At 43.7% G+C, this 12642-nt stretch overlaps 1 protein-coding gene across 1 annotated transcript in view; it reads right to left on the minus strand.

Annotated features, from left to right (window-relative positions):
- LOC124416244 (PDZ and LIM domain protein Zasp-like) overlaps nucleotides 1-9998 on the minus strand; it is a 31698-nt gene extending 21700 nt beyond the window's left edge. The window contains exon 1 of the mRNA XM_046897173.1: nucleotides 9547-9998. Coding sequence (XP_046753129.1) covers nucleotides 9547-9651 — 105 coding nt within the window. The 5' untranslated portion in view covers nucleotides 9652-9998. The remainder of the gene's footprint in view (nucleotides 1-9546) is intronic.
- Nucleotides 9999-12642: the final 2644 nt, after the last annotated feature.

Genomic DNA, 12642 nt, shown 5'->3' on the forward strand with positions numbered 1-12642 from the left:
CACGGTGAATTTGTGCGTGATAAACACTTTCGCTCGGTATTCATCGGTTTTAACTCGTAGTCCGCGCGTCGCTGTTTATTTATTTAGCCGCACATATATTATATGCATATATATATATATATATATATTATTCACCGAAGTCTTTATCTCGAGTCAGCGTTTATTCAACGCAGTTGTAACAACTGGTATGACGATTTTATTATTTATCGTCAAGTACGTACACACAATCCCATGTATTCGAATAGAGCTGCAGTGGCGGTTGATTTCTTACGGTGTACACGAATTAGAAGCTCGACAAATTACCACCGATCATTCGTCATCGAGCTTCCTGGAAACCTTCGACGATTTTCTCTGGTAGAAATTCTTCTCTAATATTAACACTGCGATAAGAACCGAGAAGAACGATGCGGCTATCCATGTGTAAACCCAGCGTGTCACTAACACTCAGGTACAAAGGTCCGACGATAAATTCCAGGTCTACGCACCTGGGCAGCGCACTCTATTACCATATATATTATATTTTCATTTGATTTCACCGTGATAAAAACGCGGACTCTCACTGTTCGCCGCGTGATCATCCACCTTCCGATGTACACCTACGTACGCAATAATACGTCTATCTAATTGCGCCGAGCGATCGTCTCTGTCTTTTGTTCGAGATTATTTCTTTCCTGTTCGTTGTTCGCAGGCCATCGCCTCGTGCAGGTCGTGGAGCCGAATGCCGGGAGATAAAATTTATTTACTCGTGTAGGTGTTTCCTGTACCTTTCTGTATACAATATAGACATTTATAGCCCTGCTTTGCCTGTCTGCTTGTCTACCTTCGCTTCGTATGTCCGAAAAAGAAAGAAAAAAAAAAAGAAAAGAAAAATATCAACTCTCTTTGCGAACCGTATTCGTATATACGTACTGTGCAAACGGATTACTCGGAACGATCGATCGTTCTCTCTACCGGTTCCTCGCCTGAATCATTGACGCTCGATCTCACAGCCGCGGACTTGAGTCTGTCGGATGTTGCCTGGCGCAGGTCGTAGCCTCCGAGGCCAAGGTGATCAGTGATCTCATCTTATTATTGCACTTCAATGAACAACATTCCATCGACAATTGTTTCTCGTTGTGGTTACGAATTATCTGCACGGTTGATCGTTCGCGTGTTCATTCACGAGAGTGCGGGGAGTTGCAGCTTGACCTGAAGTATGCGATGAGTGAAGACGTCTGGTTCTAAACGGTGCTTAAATCTCAGATCAGAGCATGAAAGGCATATTGGCATAAAAAATAAAGACATGGGCAATTATATGTTCCTTATTGTCGGTATATAAAGCGATGAATTCCAACGCAGTTTTGCAAATTCCATCCTTATGAGTAATAGATTTACTATAGTTCTTTCGATTCCAAGTTTGTCTTTTTGCCGAATAACATTGCCGAAAGCGTCTTTTGTTCCGACTAAAAACCTAGGGAAATCACGTCTTACTCACAGAAATTTGAAACCGATGTTCCGTTGCTCGGAACGCTGCAGTTTGTTTAATTTTTTCATTTCTCTACTTAAAAAAGTGATTCATCCAGTGTAGGAGCTCTGAGTTGACACAGTGAAGCACGCCGGCGCCGACGTCGAGCGTTAAGAAGTATTTTCTGGTGATCGGTGAGCTCATCTTCTGCCTGATGAGCCTCGACTATCTCACGCGTACGTTTTATCCTGACGAATAATGATGATAACATCAACAGGAATAATAATAACAACAGTGACAAAGGATGACTGCGGGTTTCGGGGGGCGGGATGTGACGCGTCGGAATGTGGTTTAGCTGTTAGACGGGACGACGCGTTGGGGAGATAAGAAATTTTGCAAAAAATGCGAACAGCCCCCTGTCCCAACCGCTCGAGTGCCTGTGTTTCTCGCCCACATCGCGCGACATACATATTCTTTGTTTCGCTCACGATGTCTTTTATTTTCTATTCTTTTCTTTATCCTTTCCTCTCTTTTCTACCAAATACCTAATTGCACGAAGACGCTCGTTCCGCCGCGTTCTTCGTACTTGTAAGCCAAGGTGCGAAATACCTCGGGTCAATGTTTTGCTCTGATAACTAACTACATCGTTGATCTCGGAGGCGGAATTCCTCGCAAGTTTCGATAGTTTTTTTTTTTTTTTTTATCATTATTGATACGTAATCGTAGTCTGTACCTGGCTGACAATCTCACTGCGGAATTTCTTCTCGCGGCAGATGTGATCACGTATACATATGTAATACATAGCGTCAACCCACGTGTGAGCTAAGCCACTGATAACGCACCCTGACGTTGAATAAACATTGCGAGATACTATCCTTTGTTCCGGAAAGAAAATATATTCGCACGTTTTTCTTTATGACGGTTATACCATTGTGTAGACGTCTAACAGAATTCCGCTTCGTTATAAGGTCGACGGATAAAAAGAGCCCACAATGCTTCTCACAATATGCATATTATGCCATGAATTATTGTCTTCATCAACAGCGATGAGATCGAGGTACATGAGATACGTGATTTCAATGTGACTCGAGGTGTTGCCAGAAGTCTTAATATCCACCAGGTACACCATTGATGAAGGGGCGAAGAATCTTCCCGCCAACTTGATCCTCCATATCATTTTCTTGTTTCGCATGTCCATCATGTTAAACTAGCTAATAGTTTTTGTCAGAAGGTTTCCGTCGTTCGGGTCGGAAAACACGGTTCAAACTCAAAGAGTGCAGGGTTTAAGGTATCGCGTTACAACTCGAGCGCCTGGATTCAAATCCTCTGATTTTCCCGTGTCGATAGAAAGGTAAACTCGGCAATAAAGTTCGCGGGTACAGAGCCAGTTGGCATATTTCCCACACCTGTCAGCCGATCCGGCAAATTTCATTGGGCGCGGATCACGCGTGCCGCATCGTTTTTGGCGCATGGTGGCCGGGGGGGGGGGGGGGGACGATCAGTCGGGAATTTGGCGATTCTCGATTGACCAGGGAATCGTTGGTCAGTTTCTTAATTTTCTTTTTCATTCTTATTTTTCCCAGCTGGAAATAAACCCGTGCGGTAATATCGTCGAAAGAAAAAGCGAGACACGCGCGCGAGCAAACGAATCCCACGAGTCGGAGGAAATATACACTGATTCCAAAATGGCGGACGAAATAAAAGCGATATTTTTATATCCGCGAGAGTAAGCTTTGTCGGCCGGCACCAGGCCTTCGTTGCCTCTATTAATACCAGCCACCGCGGCGAGGCGAGCCGGGGTTGCAACAGCGGACGGCCTCAACGAAGATCTCGAAGGAAGGGGCAGCCCTGGCGACAGGGGCGGAAAAAACTGGCGAAAACCCTGGATCGGAGATCCGGGTAATGGAAGTCTCACCGTTTGACCAGAACTCGTAACAATATTATTAACCACGAATAACGAATGTCATCTCGTTCCGGGTCTATGAAACTTTCGTCGTCCATACGATATCGCGTAAACTTCCAGGGTATAAATGCTCGGGAATTAAATATTTACACGTGCCGTGCGTAGGCTGGCGAATGAATTCTCCGATTGATTTTTTTTTAGAACGACCTATATTATACCAGGTGGGTTGAAAAAAATTGACCGTTTTCCTTTTTTTTTTTCACAAACATCGCTATACGTTTGGAGCAAACCACACGTTGGAAGTACTCGTTGGACTGCGAGGATTGAAAGGGACAATGTTCCTCCTTGAAACACCTTGAGAATCAGGCTCAACGAACGGCTGCAGGTGAAGGCGCGGTGAATGCGGTCCGTAGACTGCAGCCAGACGACGACGACGATCGGAGCAAATGAGACGTAAACTAATTGATCTCCGTCCGGCCACTGATTTAGCCTGATACCAATCCGAGTCGGCCCGTTACAAATCGGTGGAAAACTTTTCAAGAGCGTTGCTCGTTACTCCGATGTAACCAGGTCTTGACCAGCCGAATAATGACCAATCAAGAACGATTCCCTTCGATGACCGCCTATAAATCCGTCCGATCCATTCGTCTTCGAATTCACCGTCCTTCTTGCGGGATGCAATGCAGCTCCGTCCGCGAACACGGTCGTTTGTCTTTTCCCTGGTACCTACATGGGACCATTAGCCGCGGGACTCGAAACTTGAGTCGTGTTTCTGCCAAGCCAATGGAGTCCTCGCTTTACGTTATCCCTCGGAGGTAAAGAGGGTGCAGATTGATGGAAGAAAGTCTTCCTTCACCTAAGTGGAAAGTGTAGTATGGATCCTCAGAATCCAGCCATGATGATCCCATCTTTTTTCTGTCGCTATGTATCTACTTGCCAACGTCACTATGGACATAATAAGCATCTATTTATCTATCTATCTATCTATCCGACGGTCAGTCGGAGAAAGAAGTTGTGAGGTTCGGATATCCTGTTTCCATGCACGCTCTTGTCAGCTGGTTGACAACCCTGGGGCCCGGGCCAAGACGAGAAGGTTACGCCACTGGCAGGTTATGTTGGGTTCTCTTCGTCGAAGTCGGTGGTGGTATATTCGTACCGTGTGCACTCGAAGCTCACGCAATCTTCCGATCGCGCGGCTGCCTACGCAAAGGCCTCCGTTCTGACCGTTCGCCAACACGCCCACGCACCCCACCTCTTCTAGGTGGAAAAACATGTACGACCGCGAATTCGAGAGCTAGGGCGACGCGTTTTAACGCGTTGAACGCCCTTCGTTTCCCTGCCTTTTTTACCCCCCTCTCTTGTTTTTCAACGTTACGTCGCGTACGTTACGACGCACGTATGTAAGGCGCCGTGTTATAAGACGTATTATGTATCTACGTCGACGTTCGCACGTAAGCTCCGGTGACGTCAGACGAGCCCCCGTAGACTCTACGTAGACGTTACTACCACGTCGTCTTCGCGCTGGTTTTACTCCGTTATGTGCTGAAATGTTTAAAAATATTTTGCGCTTTTTTCATTTTTCCCTATGCGCAATCGTTTATATTCGCAGATCTGCAGGATGTGGTTTTTGCTCGGGTCTGATAATCACGACGCCGTTGCATTGGGTCGAGTTATCTTTTTTTAGATCGAAAGTCACGTTCCTGTGAACGGATGTTGTCTATGGGCAGATGTAATTTGTACATGTCAAATGGAAGAAAATGAGAGAAAAAAGAAATACAAGATATAATAATTGACGTTATCTCGTCATTGCATTTCAATCGGAGCGGCTGTTCAACGCCGATGACGTAACTGCTGGTTTCGTTCTACTTCCGTTTAGAGATATGCAATGTATACGGGTTATAGGTATTAAAGTTCAAGGACAGTTTCTCCGTTTAACCGTCGAAATTCCAATCCTAGGATTCAGCACCGCCATTCCACAAAAGCCCAATTATTTCGTGGCATCGTACCGATAGTTTCGACCCTTCGGGTATACTGCGTAGCAATTTTCTCCGCCGAAATCTCACGCTGTACCGCTGCTATAAACGCAATGATCGTAAAAACCGTCGTATTAGGTATATAGTAGGACGCGACCCTGTAGAAAAGCATGACGGTCGGCGGAATTTCGCAAATTTCACACTTCTCAAGCATGCAAGTACGCCTCGACGATTGTGGTTTCGTATTTCCTTGGCTCCGAGCAAACTCTTACGACGATGACGATGCAACGTAGACGTTACATAAATTTCACAATAATATAACCAGAACAGCGAGCAACAAGTTATCTTTCAAGATGACTCGGAATTATTCGCTCACTTGCAATACGTGCACTCATTGTACTCACGAGCCCTCTTTTCAAGGACCGTTTGATACACACGGCCAATAATTGAGCAATTTGCAATTCGATGTATTCCGCTGTCGTGCGTCCCAACCAACTTTCGTTCGGTTTCTCTTTCTCTGTCTTCGACGATGCTTTAATCTCCGATACTTGTTTGTCCCATTACAGCTCGCTAGCCCCGTTAGCACATCTGGCTAAGGTTTCACCCTCAACAAAAACGGGTCATTTGAGAATTTTTTCTTCCTGGAAGGATTTAAATAACATTCAGCGAGAAACTGTTCATAGGCACAGACGTGAATACGTACAAGTCAAGTATATGAAGCTTTCGGTGTAAATTTTACTTTTTTCACTGTCACATAACTCGGGGGTCGTGAGTCGCGCGTAGCTCAGTCGTAGGAATAGAAAAAGCAAGTTAAAGAGCCGTCTGGCCTAGGCTTGGATCAAGTCAGGACCCCATTTCAGTGCTACTTGTTTGTGGAACGGTGGTTTACGGTTGCGGAGATGAGTGTCATGTTTTTAATAACGAAAAAATATCCGGCACGAGAGAATAATTTGTTCAAGTTTATTACCATTTATAGGTCGTAAAAAATTTCTACATATACCTACAGATATATTAACTGCTTCTCCAATACGCGTACACCGCAGCGGAGAAAAAGCAGTAAACCTAAAAAAAATTGGCACTTTCAATAATTCTCAAAACATCAATGAGTTGTTGTTCATTCGATCGAAGCTTGCTAAAATCACGGTGCTAAATATGATCGTCCTTTCGACAGGCGATTAATCTTGAAAAGATGATTTGGACAGTCTAAACCCAGGTTTGCAACTGAAATTGCAAATAATCCAATTGACAGTTTCCCCTATCAACTCATGTCTAGTTTCAAAAAATAATTATACACTCGTTAGGAGGAACAACGGCACGGCTGAAAATTTTCCGACGTTCTAAGTACGAAGGTTATTCTAATAGAGAAAAAAACAACCAAAACTACTGTGTAAATTATACGCTTATCGTTACATGACGATATCGGTGACACTGAAGAAGCCAGAATACCTTCGAAGGCGCAAGCGGATATCACATTTTTAACTACATAAACATTTTTTCTTCCGTTTTCCTTTTATTTTCACGATTGTCATGACTTTGACAGTGGCTGCAATGGGGGCCTTGAAAGAGGTCTGTTGTCCCAGTTTATCACATGACTCATGGTCAACTAGAGACACGTATCGTTACAATGTGACAGTCCTATCATACTGACCTATTGATGCGTGGATTTATAGCTTACAGACCGTGATTAATTGTGGAAACTGCAAATCAATCTGTGCCGGAGAGAAGAAGACAGACGGATGAGAAAGTAGCGAGGGGAAGGGGGGGGGGGGGGGGTGAATAGGGGTCATCGAAGAGTAATTTAGATAATCGTTCTAAAGAATTGATTGTGAAAGTACACGTGAAGATGCGTGTTTATACATTGTCAGATTGAGGATGGTGCAACGTTAATAGCCATGCAATTGATACAATTTCACTCACGAATTGTACCACTGGCCCAAAATAGCGTCGGCCTGAAATTGTGTCAGGTTAAATGCACTTCACGAGCAAAGCGACGAGTGTTAAACGGTGCGACTATGCAACTGCCACCTGCGATGAGACGTGCTTAATTATTACCAAGTTTTCGTTGGAACTAATGAAATTTTGTCAAACTATTCGTTTGCATATCGTTGGACCGTTTAAATTTTAAATATATCGTTTGTATCTGAATTTATTTTTACAGTTTCCTCAGACAGGAAACTCGAGGGCGATCGTCTCCGGTTTGGCGTCGCGACGCTTCGTGGCGTCTCCTTGGTGTAGTGGTGATATGCGTTTCGCAAAGGCACCTTCTCAAAATAGCCATTAGCCCGCCTAAACAATTTCACTCATATTACATCTCCCGAATGTTTTTTCTGCCGCAAGCTCTCTGCGAGTACTTCTTATAATCACGAAACGTAAAATACCGCGATTACATTTTCCTAGATCTCTGCTGCTCCTCGTCGCATTGGACGTTCACGCGTACTATTTAAAATATTTCATATCTTCAGCGAAATATCTTTCAAACTCTTTGTATTCTAATGTCAGAGAGACGAATTCAGCGTCGTGATTCAAGTCACGTCCGTCCAGCCACTGCAGGCAGTGGTATACCCAAGTAATCGCTTAGATTTCTTTAGTGCATCAACACCGCGTAACTTGAACCCCTATGAGTATTCGGAGCAGAAGCTGTCGCAATTGGTTGCTCCGCTTCTCTGAAATTTGACTCGATATCATTTTCGCCTTTCTCTAATTTTGTTATACTTTCCGCAAGTCACTGGTTTTTCTTAAATTCAATGGCGAAGCACGACTTTCGTAAAACATGGAAGTAACTTAATCCCGTCTGATTGAATTCAAGCTCATCTAATCTGACATACTTAATACAATTCCCACATTATAATTTCCGGTGGTGAATCAATGATCTGGTTGTTCAGCGAGAGCGTGGCGTATAATATTCTGTGCTCAAAGGCGACTGTTTACCAAATGGCATAGGCATTCTTTGTTTAAATATTTTTACTCGGATAGAATTAGTCATGCACGATTCCGATCTCACTGCATCAGTGAGACTCTCTCCCACCTTCGAGAATACAGAAATATTTTTACAACTCTAATCACAACGCCGCCTTTATTGTTATACGTGTATAGTTACGACTGACCGTTAAAACAATTTATACGAACCGCGAAAATATATGAAGCATGTTAGAAAGGCACGTATGTATTTGTGTCTTATACGCGAGTTCTGGTGACAACGTCAGGCTGGTTTCTACACGCCGATATAATTGCTTAGATAATTTGGCACGAGCACGACGAGTTGAAAAGGAGAAGTATGTGAAAAAAAAAGAAAACCAAGAAAAAAGATAACAGTTGGCAACGAATCGTGTTATTCAAACTACACAAAAATGTTGGCATTATTCTGCAATTGCGCAATCACTCGCTTAGACACTTATAACATTGCTATGCATAATAATGTTGAACATCTTATTTCGGTAATGCGCGCGCGTAATAATTTTGTCAAATTTATAGATAAACAACCAGGGCTGGCGAAGAGTGCAGATACCTATAGCGAAGCGTAACGTCGGTTCTTCAAATGCCTGCACCGCGGTTTCTGGCGCGCGATATAAATTAAGCAACGCGTATCACGTTACACAAAATCGCTCTTGAAAGCCTTGTGTACATATTTATCCGAGGCACGCAACAGATTCGCGATATCATAAACAATGAATGAACGATGGAATGCGTTAGTTGTATTCAATACTGCGATCAGCAGGTGACGAAATATGCTCAGTCATGAACTTCGAACAATTCTCTATCCATGTTTCAAGGTGACTTGTATACATATGTAATATATTTATCGGACTTTACCATTTCAAAATATTTTATTTCCTGGCGGCGATTTACTAGACTATATCGGTAATGTGATTTCAAACTTATTTATACAAGTAAAGTTGAACTTTGAATTTCATGCAATCATCGGACGTCCATCAACTTGCAACAATTTCAATCGATTCTCTGCTTATAAAATTGTGAAAAAGTTTTCACCCGTTGTATGCAAATTGATGACAACACGTCGCAATTACTTATTTCACGCCGTGAAATGAGAAAAGCAATATTATTTGCGTCGTATCGGTCTATATATTAAAGAGAAGAAGAAATCGTTGAAAATTTGAATTGTAACTAATTGTAAAACTAAAGATGTACAGTGGATACTACTGCATACCGATTTCCAACAAAACTACGTGTGATAATTGGGCAACGAGAAAGTAATTACGAAGACTAACCTTCTGAACGACGAGGGGTGTTCCAAAATCCTTACCACCTTGAAGTCGGAAGCCCCAAGGTGAATTATCAAACCTGGATAACTTGACGCTGATTAGCTGCGCCATCACTCAAACTTTTTAAATAACAAATTCCAATTGGTGATTAAAATTTGTAAAAGCAATTCGAACAATCGACGAAAGGAAACTTGCGCCAAACGAGCATAAAAAAAAACCTAACAACCGATAATACGACAAGTACAGTTTATACTTGTTTAAATGCAACGCGCGTTTTACAATAAAATCTTACAATTAATTTACTATAACGTTATCTTTTTAACGACAATTAACTTTCTTCCTTTACGCTATATATGCGAAATCTGATTCCAAGGACGCGAAGTTGGTAACGAAACGATCGGGAGTGACTGTCTAAGCACCGCGACGATGTTCTCGAGGAACGCGAAAACCGGAGTAAACTCTGGTCACTCGGGCAGGAGCTCTCTCCATGCTCTCCAAACCGGCGACCACGGCGCGCATGCGTCGTACCGCACGAAGAGATTCTACTGGGATCTACTGGGATCGGGTCGGCGAGCCGCCAGCGTTGGCATTCTCAGCATTTCCCTCCAGCTCTTCTTTGCGCTTTGGCTATCCGGTGCCCGCAGCTCCTCGTCGCGTCCATGGCGAGCTGACGTATAGACTTAATTGTTAATTGATAGCCACCGTAACATTCCGCTCAGGAATTTCCTGCTGATAGCTACGTCGCCGAGGCTATGTGATATCCACTGAACTCGGTAGCCGAGAACTTGACACGACTTCGAAAATTGAAATTTCCTTACGGGATTCCCCAGAATGCGCAAAAACGCGAGACCTGCAAACATACGAGCGTGTAATCACGTTTTACCGTCAAGCTTTCAACGTCGAATTATAAAAGCGTTTATCCGCAATCGGAGCAACGCTAACGATAACGAGACGTTGTGTTGCTTTAGGAGTTTTATCGTTTAACTCAATGTCTTCGTATCGGAGGACGTTAGATCATTCCACACTTGCCATGACCAACCTGGTTCCGCAGCGTTCAACCGCACGGAAGCCGCAACGCGGTTCACTTACTTCCGCTGCCTGACGTTGCTGCAGGAGATCTCCAGAATTCTTGTTTAAACGTATTTCTGGGAAATTGTGCGAAGCCTACGTGGCGCGCACGTCTTTGGCATATCAATTAGACAATTACTATCGCGAGTAGGACGCGTCGTAGCATTTATTGCAGTTCTTGCTCAGCCGCTGCTGCATTCCCCTCCGCCAGGACCACTGCAGCGGTCACGAGAATGCGAACTAGTTCGTGAATCATTCTTACAGCGTTTTGCATGAATTGTTGCAGGTACGAGGGGCCAGCCGTGGCTATAATATCCTCGGCTGAAAACGACCAGGAGCAGACCACCACGCAACGGTCCGAAGCTAGTCAGCGATAGTGAGTCAACGCTTTCGCTGCACCATCGCCTGTCTTTCGGAACTTGCGCCTACGTAAGTATGCTAAATGATTGTGAATTAGAATCGCGATGACTCGTTTCCTGGCATTCGAAATGTACTTATTGTTAGTTTTATACTTGTCACTGCATGTACGGCCGTAATTCCTGACGCACGTCACCGTAGATTGGTATAATGTGATATCACACGTCTAATCGGCTTTAGATATCAATAATTCGACGATCAAGTTCAACGAACAGGTATGATAATTCCACGCCGAAAGCAACGGCTATCGAAACGATGTATCTTTTTGGTAAAAACAACTTTGATCAATCGTTAATCGTTGAGCTCGTGAACGGCGGTTATTTCAACCACAAAATCAGCTAAATTTCTCAGTTACATGTATCGATTTCGCCAACGACGCAATAAGGACACCTCATCATTCATTCACGAAACCGAATCGGTATCTGAGTGTGTCACCGATCGATCGTTGACTAAGAGATTTCCATGATTTCTTTGAGAGGTTGCGTAAAAATAGCGGCTCTGTCTTCGAGTCATTGCGATACACACATTCGTCAAGAACAAGGAAACTGTCAGCAACATTAACGCCTCGGAATAACGAATAGAAATTATTTTCCGCCCGTGCGGTATTCACGCATAATAATCTGTGGTTCGAAGAAACTCACTCGAGTCTTTGACATCGATAAAAACTCTCTGCGCTACATGTATGGTCGAAGAAGGTCAACGATTAATTGCACTTAGCACAGATTATGCGCAAATAACGCAATTGGACGTTTAAATCTGACTTTCATTGTCGCGCATTTCTGAATCCAATCGATCAAGAATGATTGCGCAGTTCAGGCATCTGCATGCAGGGATGCGTGACCGGCGACAGGATTAAAATATTTCAGGGGTTTAGATTTCGGAGTACATGAGACGAGTCTGAGACATGGGGAACCATCAGACGGGGCGGTCGCGACGAGAAACTCATTATCGGCAGACGGTAGTAGTCATTAACCCCGGGGAGTTTCTGTCTAAATATATCGCGTCAAAATCAACAGCTCTTGCACGCGTGTCTTGTATAGGTATGTGACCGCAGGATATTACCCATAGGTGCGTAGGAAGCATCGGATAATGTACGAACCGAATGGACTTCTGGCCGTCATGTCAAGCTGATGCAGTGACGGACGATACTTTTCACCAGATTCCATAGATAATCCGGCTTACACGATGCTTTACTAACGGCTAAGCTGGGGATGAGGAGAGATTCCGGTGCTCGTTTGAAATAAGGGCTGCCTTGGCGACGCGGTGCAGCTTGGAATTGTAGAGTTTAAATTTAGTCGTTTTTACGGACGAGCTATAGCATCGACCGAACTACTCCTATCATTGCAGCTCGTATAGGTGCACAGCTTCATAGAGAGAGAGAGAGAGAGAGAGAGAGAGAGTTTGGCATTATTACATGATCTGAAGTGACTGCAGGCGCTGTTGTTAAAAATAAGACTTTTTCTATGTGTTCAAATCCGCAGTCGATAGCTAAGAAGACTCGATGCAAGTCCATGTAAATCCGGAAGTAAAACAATGGTGAATTCTTACTTACATTTAGAACAATTCGCTACTTCCTTTGCGTTTTTTTTTCTTCTTATTCGCTAATAACGCTTACGG

The sequence above is a fragment of the Diprion similis genome, chromosome 2, assembly GCF_021155765.1.
Source record: "Diprion similis isolate iyDipSimi1 chromosome 2, iyDipSimi1.1, whole genome shotgun sequence".
NCBI lineage: Eukaryota > Metazoa > Arthropoda > Insecta > Hymenoptera > Diprionidae > Diprion > Diprion similis.